We start from the raw sequence: 16782 nt of genomic DNA, 5'->3' as shown, positions 1-16782 counted from the left end.
AGTTGTCCTTCTCTCCGGAAGCAGTGATGGAGAGGCTCATGGGGAGGACCCGGCTACAGTGAAGTCGGGTTGGGTCCACAAAATTCAAGGAGTCACGCCCCCGGCGAGCACAGTCCTGACCCCCAGGACAGCGTCGCTCGCCCAGCACTGGACAGCCCCCCGCAGCCCTTTCCAGCCCGCGGATCACGGCAGCCCACGAGCTTCCGCCTCGGGGCCGGGAGTCCTGCCCCTCTGCACTGCTGCCCCCTTAGGCACTTCCCGGCAGTCGGTCGCCTAGGCCGGCGCCCCACCCGGAGCCCCACGCGCGCTGCCCCCAGGCTCCCTTTCCGACCCCCTTCCCCTTAATTGGGAGGCCCCGCCCCGTGCGCACTGACGTCGGACGCCGCTGTCAGCCGGCGCTGGGGGGGGTCGGTGTGGGGTAGAATGGCCGCTGCCGCCGTCACCCGCGGGACCCCAGGAGGTAAGAGCCAGGGCCTCTCGCCCGCCTCTCCGCCCCCGCGCCAGGGGGCGCAGCTCCACCCGCCCGGACGTGGCTCGCCGCGCCGGGGACCACCACCCCTCCTCCGGGCTCGCCCCCACTGCCCGCTTCCGTCCTCGTCCCCCGCGCCAGGGGGCGCCGCTCGGCGTAGGGCCCCGCGGCTGACCTGCCGCGCCGAGCCTGTCTGGGGGACCCCCGCACTCCCGCTGCCCCTCGCCCGCCGCGCGCCCGCCGACTCTGCCCCGCAGCTTCTCCAGAACATCCCTCCATGCAGACGGGAGGCAGGACCCTCCCACCTCGGAGCTTCTCCCGGGACCACCGCCCCGCCGTGGGGGCCGTCCCCGGCCACCTCCGCACCCTGGCGGGCGGCCTAGCGCGGACTGCGCACCTGCGCCCGGGGGCGGAGTCCTTACCCCAACCCAGGCTCTACCGCGCGCCGCTGAGCTCCGACAGGCCTCCTCCCCCTCTTCATCCCCGGACACCTGGCGGAGCCCGCACTGACAGCCTCCGCCAGCTTCCATCTGTTCCCCCAGGAGGGTCCGGGCTTAGGCTGGACCCAGAGTGATAGTGTGGGGTCGGCCTGCAGGCCAGGGGAGGCAGAGGCGTTTGGGGAGGGTGGGGGGAGGTGGGGAGCGGGTGGAAAGGGCTGCCAGCCGCACGGTGGAGGATGGGCACTCCTGATGGTGGGAAGCTGATTCCCGGGTGCCTAGCCCACATAGTACTAGGCCTTGACCAACCTGGACCAGAGGGAGAGGTCAGGATCCGTTATCAGGCCTGCGCTTCCTCTTGGAAAAATCAAATAGCGAGAACTCAGGGTGTGTCTTCCAAGGCCTGGCTCTACACTCGGACTTAGGTCTGCTGCCCAACCCCCAGCATCCAAGCTCTCATTTGCCACACCATTCTCCAAGGACCCCATGCCCTGTGTCCCAGCCCCCAGTACCTGACCCCACCGAAGCCCCAGCCTTCGCAAGAGCCCATTGTAGGGCGCCAGCCTTGCCAGCCTGCTCCCCTCCCCCACACTACTCTTCCTGATTACTCTCTTCTGTCGCGTCTCCCTACTCACGTTGTTGGTTCCTGGCACCATGTCAGGTTTCTCCTCCTGCGTTCCCTGGCTCTACTTGCATCCTTCCTCTTTCTTCCTCATCTTTCTCAGATATCATGACCCAGTTCTGCATTCCCTCTCCCACCTCATCCTCCTCATCCTGGATAAGTGTGGGGGCTTCTGCCATGACCTGTTCTCTCCCTTCCCAGCACAGACTCCCCCTCCCCCCGGCCCCTCAGGCCGGGGGTGACCTTGCCCCTGGAGCCCTCACCATGAATACCAAGGACATCACCGAGGTTGCTGGTGAGTTGATAATCCAGGTTCCCAGTTTGAGCACAGCCTTTTTCTCCCTCCACTTTGTGGTGACCCTGTAATTCTTGAATTCCTGCTCTCCTTGTCATGGGTTCAGTTTTCCCCAATGCTCTTGATTCAATCAGCCCTTTGCCCCGGGCCAGCTCACTAAGCCCTCCCTTCTAATTCCCTCTAGAGAACAGCCACCACCTGAAGATCTTTCTCCCCAAGAAGCTGCTGGAGTGTCTTCCTCGCTGCCCGCTGCTGCCTCCAGAGCGGCTACGGTGGAATACAAATGAGGTTTTCTAGGGAGCCTGGAGGATTAGGGCCTAGCAAGGCCTGGTGGGCGCGAGGAGGGTGAATGGGGGTCTTCCTGGGTCTGTCCACACTCCCAAGTGCAAAGTACTGTTCTGGGCTCATTGGGTCATAGGAGAGGTCTAAAGATCAGCATCTTGTAGGAGCTCTCTCCTTGGCATAGCCACCTGGGTAAAAATAATAGCTATCACCCGTAAAGTACTTCTTACAAACGGCACTGTGCTAAGCACTTGACCTGCGTTATCTCATTCAGCCCTCTAAAGACACTGTAAGCAGGCACTGTTATCCTGTGGTCTAGAGGAGGAAACCGACTTGCCTCATGTACTTTATCTAACTCGAGATCCCCTGCTTTTAAGCCCCACTGATGCTCTTTCTGGAGGGTACGGTCCTGTGTTACACACCTTCTGTACTTCCCACACACAGTGCTTTGTATATACTTGGTGATTGATCATTGTTGATCCGATTATTCGATTAGAAAAGAACTGTCAGTTAAAGGGTGTGTGTGTGTGTTATTGTTGTAAATGCAGGAAGGGCTGGGGGGTGAGCAGGGTTTCATGGATCCGGGAGGGAATTTGGTCTACAGGATGACTAGGATTTCCAGACTTGGACAGACGTGCACACGGCACTTCAGACTCGTAGGGCACTAACACTCAGGAGGTTACTGCGCAGGGCATGTTCAGGGAAGAATCAGTAGACCAGTCTGGCAGGAGTGGTCAGTGCAATATGAGTAAATAGTGGGAACGTGGGAATGATGGCTTGACGCCTGGTCAGGGAGAATCTTGGAGTCAGGCTGAGGAATCTGGAATTCCTGGCAGTGTCAAACCATTGAAGTTTTTTGAGTCAGGAAGTGACACAAAAGTGGAATTTGGAGAGAGTAAAAAAGTATACACGATGAAGAGCACGGACCTGCCCCCGAGATAAAAGCCCCAGGTGGGAAGGAGAAAAGGTGGGGTTAGACTTTTGTCTGTGATAAAACCTGGAATGGAACCTAGGATTCTTAGGGCAGTGGGCCTTGCTGATTAGTATAATCCATAATAACATGGATTATACGCCATAATTCGTATACCTGGCAGCGTCCTCCACTAGCTAGCAGAATTCAGCGGAGAGTCAGACTGAGGGGGAGACTGAGAGGCCAGGCTGAGATTATGAAGGGGACATCCACCTGAGTACCTCCACTCCTACAGGAGATTGCATCCTACTTGATCACCTTTGAGAAGCACGATGAGTGGCTATCCTGTGCCCCAAAGACAAGGTGAGAAAGTTTGTGAAGATGGGGAGTGGCAGGGGTCCTGGGTTCTGTTCATAGAATTCGAGGCGAACCCTTCCCTCCTCAGACCTCAGAATGGCTCCATTATCCTCTACAATCGTAAGAAGGTGAAGTACCGGAAGGATGGTTACCTCTGGAAGAAGCGGAAGGATGGGAAGACCACCCGAGAGGACCACATGAAGCTGAAGGTCCAGGGCATGGAGGTAAGCGAGGCATCCAGCCCATCTGCCCTGGCCCGCCCTTCTTCACCCTTAGCTGGTTTCCAGCCGTGCCAGGGCTTGCTGACATTGCCTCACCACCCTCCCAGGCACTCTTCCCTTTTCACTCACTTTGCATCAGCTGGCTGATAGCTTAGCCCACTCTCTGCTTCCTATTTTTCTCAATGACCCAACTCTCTAGGCCTCAGGCCATGCCTCCCCTGGGGGACACTGATGCCCAGTCCCCTCACCTGTTTTGTGTTTCCCTCAGGGATCCACGTATGGAACCTCTAAGCACAGGTTTCTCTTCCCCAAATCATTGCTCCTCATCTCCGATGTGTTCTTGCCCTCCGATTTCTAGATAGTCCCATATCTCAAACGTAGTCCTCATTGTAGGACCCTGGTCCCCCTGGTCCCTTTTCCTATCCTTCATCTGTGACTTGGGGTGCTGGGATTTTAAAGGTGTGTGAAATAGGTGGGGGTGGGTGAGGGTTGACGAGGAACTGGTGGAAAGATTGGGATTCCTGCAAAGGGACTGAACAGAGGAAGAGTTGGGGAGCAGACTAGCCCTCCCCCCACCCCAGCCTGTCTCCTGGCAGTGTCTCTATGGCTGCTACGTTCACTCTTCCATCGTCCCCACATTCCATCGGCGCTGCTACTGGCTGCTCCAGGTAAGGACAGAAGAGCTCAGGAAGCCACCCTCTTCCTGGCTTTTTGAGGGAGACGGGGTGTAAAAGGATGCAGTGGAAGGATGACTAGGTTCTGAGTGCGAACAGGAGCCTGGGAAGAGAGAGGGGCTTGGGGATAGAGAAAGCCAGAACTTGGGGGTGAGGTTGGGGGGTACCCAGGAAGATAGTGAAGACTAGGAAGCTGAGCCCCTGGATCTCAGGACCCCATGGTGCTCTGTGTATGTACCTTTGTGCCCTCAGAACCCTGACATCGTCCTTGTGCACTACCTGAACGTCCCAGCCCTGGAGGATTGTGGAAAGGGCTGCAGCCCCATCTTTTGTTCCATCAGCAGCGACCGTCGAGAGTGGCTGAAGTGGTCCCGGGAGGAGCTGTTGGGACAGCTGAAGCCCATGTGTAAGGCAGCAGGGCTAGGACAGTGCTCCAAGGGGAGTGGAAACAGGGTTCTCCCAAAGGCACCAGGAGCCTGTGAGGTGACCATTTCCCTCCAAGCCAGGAGGGTGCTTTCCTGCGGGGGTGCTAGGCTTCCTGGTGAGTTCTAAGGTGTTGAATATGGAGAAGGGACAGCTGTGAGCTACAGATGCAAGCAGTCTTGAGGCTGCTGGCATCTGTTCACCTGGCCAGAAGTCTTGGAGCATCTCAGGTGCTTGGAGGAGCCATCAAGGTGCTCTGGGGACTGTTTTGTGGTGGTCCCACAGCACTTCCCCCCAACTCTCCTCTAGTTCATGGCATCAAGTGGAGCTGTGGGAACGGCACAGAGGAGTTCTCTGTAGAGCAGCTGGTGCAGCAGATCCTGGATACCCACCCGACCAAGCCTGCACCCCGAACCCACGCCTGTCTCTGCAGTGGGGGCCTTGGTTAGTGACCCCTGACCTTGGTACTCTCTTCCTTGCTTAACCACACTGCACTTACTCAAGCCAGGGGGATTTGCATGCAAATTTGCATATCGTTTGCATAGTCCAGAAAGATGGGCCAGATGAACAGAAGCCTTCCCATTTGGGTGCACACTGGCCCCAGCTCCTTTTACTTGAGGCTTGGCAGCCCCGACTCTTTATCTTCTACCCTTAGCAACTCCTTCCACTGCAGCATTACCACTTACACCCAGCCTTAGCTTTATTTCTACTTGGTACCCCTTTGTGTCTGTTCTTTTGTCCTTTTTCTATACTTTCACCTGTTTCTCTCAGCTACTCTTCCAAGCTCTCAGTCCTATCTGCAATGCCTCTCCAGTCCTGTTTTATTTGGGGAGAAGAAAGTGGGGGAGGAGAAGCATGTCGGCTGCCTCCCAGTGGCCACAGTCAGTATTACAACTCTGGTATATAGTGAAGTCCCCGGAAATACATGAAGGCTTCCAGTAAGGGAAGGCTGGAGAAAGATGTGTCATGTTTCTTCTCTCCTTCCCACCTCTTTCCACTCCAGGTTCCGGGAGCCTTACCCACAAATGCAGCAGCACGAAACACCGCATCATCTCTCCCAAAGTGGAGCCCCGAGCTCTAACTCTGACCTCTATTCCCCATCCCCATCCCCCCGAGCCCCCTCCACTAATAGCCCCACTTCCCCCAGAGCTCCCCAAGGCACACACCTCCCCATCTTCTTCCTCCTCTTCCTCCTCTTCATCAGGCTTTGCAGAACCCCTAGAGATAAGACCTAGCCCTCCCACCTCTCGAGGGGGTTCGTCAAGAGGAGGCACCGCTATTCTCCTTCTGACGGGACTGGAGCAGCGTACTGGGGGCTTGACACCCACCAGACACTTGGCTCCTCAGCCTGACCCTCGGCCTTCCATGAGCTTGGCTGTGGTTGTAGGCTCTGAGCCCTCTGCCCCACCAGCACCTCCCAGCCCTGCCTTTGACCCTGATCGTTTTCTCAACAGTCCCCAGAGGGGCCAGACATATGGAGGAGGGCAGGGGGTAAGCCCAGACTTCCCCGAGGCAGAGGCCGCCCATACCCTCTGTTCCGCCCTAGAGCCTGCTGCTGCCCTGGAGCCCCAGGCAGCTGCCCGGGGTCCCCCTCCACAGTCGGGAGCAGGTGGGAGAAGAGGAAACTGCTTCTTCATTCAAGATGATGACAGTGCAGAGGAGCTCAAGGCCCAGGGGCCTGCCCCACCTGCACCTTCATCCCCTCCTTCACCCTCGCCCTCACCTGCCCCCTTGGAGCCATCCAGCCGGGTCGGAAGAGGGGAGGCCTTGTTTGGAGGAGCTGGCGGGGCCAGCGAGCTGGAGCCCTTCAGTCTCTCATCATTCCCAGACCTTATGGGAGAACTGATCAGTGACGAAGCGCCAAGCATCCCTGCCCCAACCCCCCAGCTCTCTCCTGCTCTTAGCACCATCACAGACTTCTCCCCAGAGTGGTCCTACCCGGAGGTGAGTGTCAGGCTTCTCTCCTCACTCCTCCATCCCTCTTACCCCATAGTCTGTGGCCTAGTTCCCACGGCTGCGGCTGTGTTGTTCTCCAAGCCTCTAGTCTTCCACAAAGTGTAGCTTCTTTCCTGTTTCCAGTTCTGACTCACCCTTTTCCCTTCCTCCCTCCCCCTTCTACGTGGTAGCTGTGGCTGTGTGAGTCCCCCAAGTGCCCAGGTTCCCTTGGTGACTGTTTCACGGGGAGGGAATTGGGGCAGCTCAGCATGGAGAAGAGGAAACACAGCTGGGATGGGATGACTACAGACCTTGGGAAATGAAAAGACTGTCTTCAGCAGTGAAGAAGTTCTGCTTTATGCTGCCCCAGAGAGGGAAAGGAGGAACTACAGTGGGCACCAAAGCAAAGGACTTCCTCCCAATGACAGCTCTCTACAAATGAGCTGGCTATGAGGTGGTCCGATCTGCAGTGCCTCTGGGGGAGGCAGTGAGTTCCCATTTCTGGCAGATTCAGGGGGTCGGCAGAGAGGTTGGGGAGGGACAGACGAGCTGACCTCACGCCACTGGGTCCTGTCCAATCCCTGTACCGCCAGACTACCTAGCACAGGGCCCGCCACGGAGTAGATATTCTCGGGTGTCTGCATTAATGAATGAGTCTGTGAGTGAATACACCGCAGAGGTCCAGTCACATAGCCCTCTGACTTCTGTCTGCAGGGTGGGGTCAAGGTGCTCATCACAGGTCCCTGGACAGAGGCCGCCGAGCATTATTCCTGTGTCTTCGATCACATCGCAGTGCCAGCCTCACTTGTCCAGCCTGGTGTCTTACGCTGCTACTGTCCTGGTATGGGGATTGGGAATCGTCGAGAAGGAACTAACATGGGCAGTGAGGACTTCCGGGAAGCACTGGGAACCAGTGTGTTGGGTTGCTCCTGAGAGCACAAGGACCTCATCTAGTCCTGAGGCTGAGCCCTGTGGCCCCCGGCAGGCAAATGAGTCTGGGCTTAGGTGTCAAAAGGTCTAGGTTCTGGTCTGAGAAATCTCCTCCGTACCTGACTAGTTACCTTACAGACACCTTCTTTCTTGGGTCGTTGGCCTCCCCTCAGGTAAGGTCAGTCATTTGTCTCTGATGTCTACCCAGGCCTCTGGCTTAGAGTCAGAGTCTCTGGCTCTAATCGAGGGAGCTCTTGGGAGAATGAGAAGGGAGAGATGTTAGTATCCTGTAACCAGTCTTGGGACTGCAGAACATTGGCTTCTAGACCTGCGCTGACAAGGACGGTAGCGATTAGCCATATGTGCCTATTGAAATAAATAAAATTTAAAATTCAGTTCCTCAATCACACTAACCACATTTTGAGTGCTCACTAGCCACATGTGGCTAGTGCTATGCTATTAAACAGTGCAGATAAACATTTCCATTGTTGAGGAAAGTTGGTTGGACAGCACTGGTCTAGATGTCATTGCCAAGGCTTGTCTCTGCTTTTTTGGCCACCAACCTTGTCCCTTGCCCTGCACTCAACTGTCAGCCTTACTGTGGGACCCCCAAGGGTCACCAGAGTGACAGGTTCACGGCTTTGTTGCCTGTGCGTGTGTTCTCCCCCAATCTCAACAACCATGCTCAGTGGTTCACGAAAGGAAAAGGGATGAGACCAGAGAAGCTGCGGCTTGGGAAGGAGAGTCTCAGCCCCGAGTCCTGGGGCCACGGCCTGGTGGTTTTATTTTCAGACCCTGGGACATAACTCTCACTAGAGACCATTGGTGAGCAGCTAACGCTCCTTCCCCCAGGGTCGTGACCTCCACACTCTGATCTTAGTAGACCAAGGGGTTTGTTTAGCCACCATGAAATTGTTTACAAGTATAGGTGTCTCTTGACCCTCAGCTTCCAGGCCTTTGTGCTGAGGAACAAACATCCTTAACTACAGGGTTTAGAGTCCCAGGGGTCTCTGGCCCATAGCATGTACTAAGTTCTTGAATGAATGGACTCCCTTCTCAGTGCTAAGGCCACCAAAGCCAGGGGCCTATTCACCCACAGCAGGGGAGCTGGAGAGCTTGGTATGAAATGCTCATCTGTGGCTCTGATACAGGGTGCCAGGGAAGGAGCTGGAGAAAGAGAGCCCTTCTCACTTATCCTGCCCTCCCCAGCCCATGAAGTAGGGCTGGTGTCTTTGCAGGTGGCCGGGCGGGAGGGGCCCCTTTCTGCTTCTGTGCTCTTTGAGTATCGAGCCCGCCGATTCCTGTCGTTGCCTAGTACTCAGCTTGACTGGTTGTCACTAGATGGTAAGTACCTAGCCCTCTGACCCCAAGTGTTAGCCGCCACAACCTATGAGCGTGACATGCTCCTAGACCCCTCACTCAGGTGGCCCCCACTTTATCAGTCTTTTCTCAAGTCCTGCTTTGTCATTTCTAAATGCAGCAGCAAACTTCCTTCATATCCTTTTCCCCGTAAATCTTGAAGCCATCTTTGTATGTGGGATGTGCATGAGTAATGTATGTATGTGTGTGTGTGTATGTGTGTGTGTGTATACAAAGAGAGCCAAAAAATGTATACACATTTTAAGAAAGGAAAAAAAATTGTAATACTCAATATATACCAATAACAGAAGATGAATACAAGTCACGTTTGACTTCTGCAATTACAAGAGGTGCTCAAAGTGGTTACCATCAGCGTCCAGACACTTCTGATTACGGTGAACTACTGCTTGAGCAACGTTGACCCAAGTGTCCATTCGTATACATTGTTTTGCACCCCCAGTATGTAAGGGGGGGTGTGTGTGTGTATACACAAACACCTATATGTGCATATATTTACATGCATATATGTATGTATTTTAATTTTTTTGTTTTTCCCTCTAATTATAAAGATACGTGTTTATTATAGGAAGTTTGGAAATTACAAAAAAGCACAAAATAGAAAATGAAAATTGCCTATATTACTACTCAGTAATATCCACTACTTGAATATCATGGTATACTTTCTCATACAAACACATTTTCTTATACAAGCACAGGGACACATGTACGTACACGTATATGTGTGTGTATTTATTTAAATCTAGAACTGTGTTTGTTCCTTTTACTGGTTATCCCTCCTGTGGCTTTGAGAATTGTATTTCTCTGCTCCTGCTTCTTTCTCAAGGTTTGCTCTTCTCCCACTCCTCCTCTGGGTGTCTCTGTTGTTGCTTCAGTTCTGCCATCATCCTGTTGAGTGTGCCTGCCTCCTTCCATCCCTCTTTTTTGCCCCTTATGGCTCGCCCTTAGCTTGCCTCCCTCTCAGAGCTGCCTCCTCACAAAGCCCGAGTGTGTGTGTGTGTGTGTGTGTGTGTTTCCAACAGGCGACCTTGGAATCTTGCCAGGTCTCCTAGTCCTATTGTGTCCTGCTGTGACTGCTCCTCACCTTAGTTTCCTGTCCCTGCCTAATCTGTGTTAGGCCATCTCTCCTGTGGGTCGCCCCATTCCCTCTTCTTTCTATTTCTAGTTCTCCTTGGACCAGGGTCTTGTCTGTCTTCTCTTCCTTGTTGCTTGTTTGATAGCCTCCAGCTCTCCTTTGTCCTTTCTTCTCACTTTGTTTCTCCTTCCTGCTCTCCTCTCTGTGGTGCTTGGCTCTCTGCTCATCATTTTCCACCCTCCTCCCCACCATCACTTCTGTACCTTTTTGCCCTCCTGTCTGGCATCTCAGAACATCCCTGATCCCCACCCTGTTTCTCTGTGCCTGTTTTCCTATGGCTCTGATCCCCTCCCGCCTCCCCTCCTTGTCCTTGTATGATCTCAAGAGGGGACAGATATAGCTTGGGATGTGTGCGTGTGCGTGTGTATTCGTGCATGGGCTGGCGGGGAGGAGGAGGAATGGACATGGCTATCCATCTCTGTCACCTTCCCTCCCTGCCATCCTCTTTGTGGACAGCTGCGGGGGGCTGGGAGGAGGGGGTGGTGCTTTTCAAAGCATAGTCCCTGAGCTCTTTTGGGCAGTAGGTAGCAGAGAACAGGGACCCTGGAGTCTTTCAGCCCCAGCATGGGGGACAAAGGTAGTGTCTGGGGCAAGAAGAAAAGACAGAATAGTTAACCTAGGAAAAGACTCAGGGAGCGTGTGTGTATGTGTGACCTGGGGCAGCTCCAGGCTGGATGCCATGTGGGAATTCCTACTGTCTCTGTGTCTTAAAAGACACAATTGTGGTTCTGGATTCTAGTCCTAGGCTGATAAGTAATATTAAGAGCCCGAATTTAAGGGCTGAATCGTGATGAGCTATTTTTCAAAGGTGGGTGGGTAAAGGGACTGTTGTTTTGGAGAAGAAAGAATATGGTTTTGTCTTCACCTCCCAGATCCTAGGATAGGTCCAGTTCTGGTGTTTAGGGCATCATCTAGCCACTGCCCACTCAGTCTCCCATACCCATTCCCCCTCAGACAACCAGTTCCGGATGTCCATACTGGAGCGACTGGAGCAGATGGAGAAGAGGATGGCAGAGATTGCAGCAACTGGGCAGGCACCCTGCCAGGGTCCTGATGTACCTCCAATCCAGGTATTTCCATGACGAGGTCTATAGTGGAGAACAGGGGGAGGGTCTTCCTTAAAAAAATGGCTCTGGTGTATGACTCCTCACTCTCCCGTCCCCAACCTCCTCAACTACCCCTCCTCCCTAATCCCTGATGTCACCCTTCTCCCAACCCCTCCCTGTGGCAAGAGTGGCTATTCTGGGCACCCTTTTGGCATGACAGGCTTCAGACTATTTCTGGTCTGAAGAAGGGTGGAGGTGAAGGAGAGGTTGGGGGAGGGGATCAGGAAGGTTGGTGCTCAGCACTCTGTGGGTCCTGGATCTCTAAAGGAAGAAGACTGGGAGAGGACTGTGGGTTCTGAGGGGGAGAAGCCATTTGTGGATATGGCACTGCTCTGAGCTGAAGGCACAGCATGGGCAAGGGTGTGTGAGGTCTGGCTGCCAGAGGCGCTGGAGGAACTTGGCTATGGGCGGGTGGGGGGGGGGCACCCAAGAACTCAAACTGGAAGAACTGATGGGCCATCAGCGGTCTGGGTGGTGGGAACCTGGAGTGGGAAGTGTGGAAAGGGGCAGAATTAGAAGCTGAGATGGTGTGGGGTGGCCAAGGCCATCCCAAACCAAGGGACCAGATGCTCAGGTCTCTGCATAAGGGTGTGTGTACTGCAGGATGAAGGCCAGGGGCCCGGGTTCGAGGCACGGGTGGTGGTCTTGGTAGAAAGCATGATCCCACGCTCCACCTGGAGGGGTCCTGAACGTCTGGCCCACGGAAGCCCCTTCCGGGGCATGAGCCTTCTGCACCTGGCCGCTGCCCAGGGCTACGCCCGCCTCATCGAGACCCTGAGCCAGTGGCGGTGAGCAGGGGCAGCAGGGAGGGGACTGGGCAGCCACTGGGACAGCAGTGTCAGGGGACTGAGGAGGACCTGGAGCCCTGCCAAGAGGGAGCTGGGGTCACTGTAGGAGAAAGGAAGAGGGGCTGGAAGAGCACTTGTATTGGGGGGAATTTTAATATCCAAAGTTACAACAATGGCTTCTTGCCTTCCCTACATTTGTTAATCTCTGACTGCCTCATCCTGAACATAGTGCTTCTAGACAGCTTGCTTCCCCGTCTTCAGTTCTGATGTTCCCACTCTGTCCCGTTCCCAAACCCTCCAGGAGGAGTGTGGAGACTGGAAGCTTGGACTTAGAGCAAGAGGTTGACCCACTCAACGTGGATCATTTCTCTTGCACCCCTCTGGTGAGGATCCTAGATTCCTGAGTGCATGTGGGGCAGTGAGAAATGGGGAGGGTGCTTTAAAGGGAAGACCTCCTGCAGGGAAGGAATGGGGAGGGCAACAGACTGAAGACCTGGCCACCAGGAGGAAGGGCCCCAGGCCTCACCTCCACCCCCACCCTCCTGCTCCTCCCATCCTCTCCCTGCCCCTCCTCAGATGTGGGCTTGTGCCCTGGGACACCTGGAAGCTGCTGTGCTCCTTTTCCGTTGGAACCGACAGGCACTGAGCATTCCCGACTCTCTGGGCCGTCTCCCCCTGTCCGTGGCTCATTCCCGGGGTCATGTGCGCCTTGCCCGCTGCCTTGAGGAACTGCAGAGACAGGAAGCTTCAGTGGAGCCCCCACCTGCCCTGTCACCACCCTCCTCCAGCCCAGACACTGGTGAGGGTTGCCCCTAACCTTTTTAGGAGGGGGATGTGGGTGGGAGGATAGGTCAGGGGAAAGCTGAAGAGAAGGAGACAAGTGTGAGGAGGGCAACTGAGGAGGCAGGGATGGGGAGATAATACTAGCAAGGACATGGAGATTGAGTACAAGGATGGGGCAGGTAGACAACCCAGGGATGGGAGATGGCTCCTGCTGCCCTCACCTTCTTCCCTCACCTCACAGGTCTGAGCAGTGTCTCCTCCCCCTCAGAGCTGTCCGAAGGCACTTTCTCCGTCACATCAGCCTATTCCAGCGCCCCAGATGGGAGTCCTCCCCCTGCTCTTCTGCCGGCTGCTGAGATTACTATGGAGGAGGTGCTCCCAGGCCAGCTCTCCTCTGGTGCCCCAGAAACCCCCATACTCCTCATGGACTATGAAGCCACCAACCCCAAAGGGTCGTCCTCACCCCCTCCTCCTGCTCTCCCACCAGCCCTAGATGCGGGGGCTGCTCCAGAGGAAGCTGACAGCCCACCAGCTGTGGACGTGATCCCGGTACGGTACTGCTTATGTTGATGGAATTATGAGGGCTAGAGGGGGGGGTGCAGGGGTGAGGTGAGGCCGACTAGTCCATGAAACAGACTGAGTCTGGCTCCATGAAGAGACAAGCTTCTTGGGGAACCAGAGTGATGGAGGGAAGTTGGGACAAGTGTGGAGGAGAGAGATTGCCAACATGGAGGTATTTGGCAGGGACCTTTAGTGAGGAGGAGGCTTGCACATGGTGAAGGCTAAGAAAGTCTTGTGGAATGAATGAGAGTGAATCTTCAAGTGTAGCAGCATACTTCTCTTCTAGAACCTGAGGATGTATTTGCTTTGAGAGCCTCATAGATTAACTGGGTAGCACTCTAAGTACCAAAACGTAGAGACCTGCACAAGGTAGGCTGTTGCCTGTAGACAGCAGGAAGTGCTGCTGGCTTCAGGGTTGGAGTAAAGGCAAGGCTGCAGCCATTCAATAGGTTGTTATGTGGTCAGTAAGCACTGAGTTGGTTCCTGGTGGGGTTGCAGGCATGGCCACGCCTGCGGGTAGGTTGTCCAGGCCCACTGCCATGGGGCAGCGATAGTGGGACAGTGGGCAGCTGGCCTGGAAGGCCAAATCCTTCATTTGCTCAGCTCTTGAATCTCCATTTGGAGTATGTCCTTCCTCTCCTATATGCTCCACGTCTCAACACACGTGGCAGGCCAATAAATATAAATGAATGAATCTGGAAAAGTGGCCGAGAAGGACAGGGTTAGAAAGGACAGCAATCCCTGAGAACTCACCGGCTGGTAGTGAGAGGAAGAACAAGACAGGAAGTGGCCCGAGTTTACAGCTGTGGCAGGGCAGGAACACTTGGCAGTTGGGGCCCCTGGAGGCTCACCCAGCTTCTTCATCTAGGTGGACATGATCTCACTGGCCAAGCAGATCATTGAAGCCACACCAGAGCGGATTAAACGAGAGGACTTCGTGGGGCTGCCTGAGGCTGGAGCCCCAGTGAGGGAGCGGACAGGGGCCGTGGGGCTCAGCGAGACCATGTCCTGGCTGGCCAGCTATCTGGAGAATGTGGACCATTTCCCCAGCTCAGCCCCTCCCAGGTGACCAGCTCAGGACAAAGCCTCCAGATTCCTCTTCAGGGGAAGGTGGGAGGGAGGAAGGCAACTTCCCCATAGGCAAAGCTCCATTCTGGCAGAGTCCCCAGAGCCTCTGAGAAGGGGGTTGGAACTGGCTAATGAGCTCTGAAGTCACTCTCTCCAGGCTCTGTTGCCGGGGGTCTCTCTTCACAGCAATCCCTAGCCAGGAAGAGGGACTTTGGATACCCCTTGACTTGCTTTCTCGTCCCTACAGTGAACTGCCTTTTGAGCGGGGTCGCCTGGCTCTCCCCCCAGCGCCTTCCTGGGCAGAGTTTCTCTCTGCATCTGCCAGTGGCAAGATGGAGAGTGATTTTGCCCTGTTGACATTATCGGATCATGAGCAGCGGGAACTGTATGAGGCAGCCCGAGTCATCCAGATGGCCTTCCGAAAGTACAAGGTCAGAGGGCTGGGGGGCGGTCTCAGGATGAATTACACAATCTCGAGTCAAGGGAGACTGTGGGCTCCCAGGACTTTGGAAGGAACAGCAGTCATCCAGCCACACAGGCCTCAGATGGGGTGAAGGGTCAGGGGACCCCAGGCAAGAATGGAAGGACGGGTCACACATCAATTATTAGGGGGGCCCTTAGGTGCTAAGACTTCCTTTTCACCCCTTAGGGCCGGAGGCTGAAGGAGCAGCAGGAGGTGGCAGCAGCTGTAATCCAGCGCTGTTACCGGAAGTACAAGCAGGTGAGATTCCCCCCTCAAGCACACCCACTAACCCACACTCACACACATGCATTCCAGCCCAGAACATCCAGATCGATGCTGGAGCCCTAACTCCCCTTCTCTCTCCACAAGCTGACCTGGATTGCACTTAAGGTATTAGGCATGAGATCTGGTGTGAGGTTGTCTGTGATGATTCAGCCTTTCCATGACTGATTAGAGAAAGACTTACATCAACTGAACTTGGGGGGATGACCCTGAGGGGTTTGGGTCTCCATTTCAGGCCCCTATTCCTCCTCCCCACCCCTGCAGTTTGCACTCTATAAGAAGATGACCCAGGCGGCCATCCTGATCCAGAGCAAGTTCCGAAGCTACTATGAACAGAAGCGATTTCAGCAGAGCCGACGAGCAGCTGTGCTCATCCAGCAGCACTACCGCTCCTACCGCCGCCGGCCCACGGGCAGCCTGCCTGCTCGCAACAAGTGCGGCCCGCCCTTAAGCCCTGTGCCTGCCCACTGCCCAGGGACTCAACTCCCAGCTCACTGTCCTGCCCCCTGCCCTTCCCTGCTAGGTTCCCCTAAGGGGCTGAAGGCAGGGGATGCCTGAGTGTTGTGTGAGGTCTCCTCATCTTTTCTCTCTTCCACCAGAGGTTCCTTTCTCACCAAGAAGCAGGACCAGGCAGCCAGGAAGATCATGAGATTCCTGCGGCGCTGCCGACACAGGTACTCATCCTTTCTCCCGTTGTCACCCCACGAGACCCAGATCTGCTGGTCTCTTCTGACCTCTTCTTTGTCTCTCTGCAGGATGAGGGAACTGAAGCAGAACCAGGAGCTGGAAGGGCTTCCCCAGCCAGGACTGGCCACCTGACCTCTTCACGCTTTTCTCACCACCCTGGGGACCGCTTCTTGGTCTTAAGGGAGAGGACTCTCTGGGGGAGGGGGAGCCCCCTGTCGGCAGCTTTCCCTGTCACTTTAGTTGGAGCCCTTCCTAGGTCTCCAGCCTCCACCCCTCCAAAGTGCTGAACTCCCTTTCCCACCGCCACCCCCGGCTCCTCCACCTCTCAGCTCTTCCCTCTGGGTCTTGCCTCCTCTTTTGGTCCCCGGGTCCAGAAGACCCACGCCCCACATACCTGCATCTTCAGCTGTGACCTCCAGAGCCCTGCCTGCCCCTTCTCCACATTTCTTTCCCTGCCTGCACCCGCCTCGACCCCTTCCTGACTTGCCTTATTTATTTGTTCAATGCGTCTCTGAATGTATCCGCCTGGCCCCACCTCTGCCTTCGCTGTGCGCGCGCCCCTCGTGTTTCAGGGCTGACCGTGCCCGCACCCGACTCCGCATGTTTGCGTCCGTTTCCTCCCTTTCTGGCCTTGTCTTCCCCCCTCACTCCGACTCTGGCCAACCTAGGGGCCAAAGGGGGGCTGTAAATAGCAACACGTTGCGGAGTCCCGCCCCGTCCCCTGAGGGGAGGGGGCTTGTACATATGTAACATACAGAGTATAGTGAAGAATCTATTTAAGGCGCCGCGGGGAAGGCTGCACGGCCGGACTTGTGGTTCCCGAGCGCGGCGGGGGCCTCCTGCCGGTCCCACGAGCACTTTCTACTTGTGCATGGGCTTGATTTCTACAAATTGCCATTAAACATCGCTGCACCAGCCAGCCTCCGGCCTCTGTCTGCGGGGGGGCGGGGACGGGCGGGGGCGGGGCCTCGGCCGGC

At 55.6% G+C, this 16782-nt stretch overlaps 1 protein-coding gene across 17 annotated transcripts; it reads left to right on the top strand.

Annotated features, from left to right (window-relative positions):
* The first annotated feature begins 363 nt into the window (after positions 1-363).
* Positions 364-16720, top strand: CAMTA2 (calmodulin binding transcription activator 2). Of its 17 annotated transcripts, none has more exons than XM_081030214.1 (23): positions 364-460; positions 1730-1823; positions 2008-2111; positions 3311-3378; positions 3461-3596; positions 4175-4261; positions 4520-4673; positions 5000-5134; positions 5694-6634; positions 7340-7466; positions 8765-8899; positions 11022-11137; positions 11777-11961; positions 12263-12344; positions 12538-12760; positions 12986-13293; positions 14174-14370; positions 14621-14804; positions 15023-15094; positions 15206-15226; positions 15383-15552; positions 15718-15792; positions 15874-16720. In XM_081030214.1, the coding sequence occupies exons 2-23, from the start codon at positions 1793-1795 to the stop codon at positions 15935-15937; spliced, it is 3615 nt and encodes a 1204-aa protein (XP_080886340.1). In that variant the 5' UTR covers positions 364-460; positions 1730-1792; the 3' UTR covers positions 15938-16720. The 17 variants fall into 17 exon arrangements, with proteins under 17 accessions (XP_080886340.1, XP_080886328.1, XP_080886327.1 ...); XM_081030199.1 differs by having other exon boundaries at positions 404-460; positions 1735-1823; XM_081030202.1 differs by lacking the exon at positions 15206-15226 and having other exon boundaries at positions 4190-4261; positions 13013-13293.
* The last annotated feature ends 62 nt before the right edge of the window (positions 16721-16782 follow it).

The sequence above is a fragment of the Rhinolophus hipposideros genome, assembly GCF_964194185.1.
Source record: "Rhinolophus hipposideros genome assembly, chromosome: 20".
NCBI classification, from domain to species: Eukaryota; Metazoa; Chordata; class Mammalia; order Chiroptera; family Rhinolophidae; genus Rhinolophus; species Rhinolophus hipposideros.
This window is presented reverse-complemented; position numbering and strand designations above follow the sequence as displayed.

Coding starts and splice junctions, on each gene's coding strand:
- CAMTA2 (XM_081030198.1), top strand. CDS start 1,637: ATGACCCAGTTCTGCATTCCCTCTCCCACCTCATCCTCCTCATCCTGG. Junction 11,138..11,776: donor CTGATGTACCTCCAATCCAG/GTATTTCCATGA, acceptor TGTGTACTGCAG/GATGAAGGCCAGGGGCCCGG. Junction 15,227..15,382: donor TGACCTGGATTGCACTTAAG/GTATTAGGCATG, acceptor CCACCCCTGCAG/TTTGCACTCTATAAGAAGAT.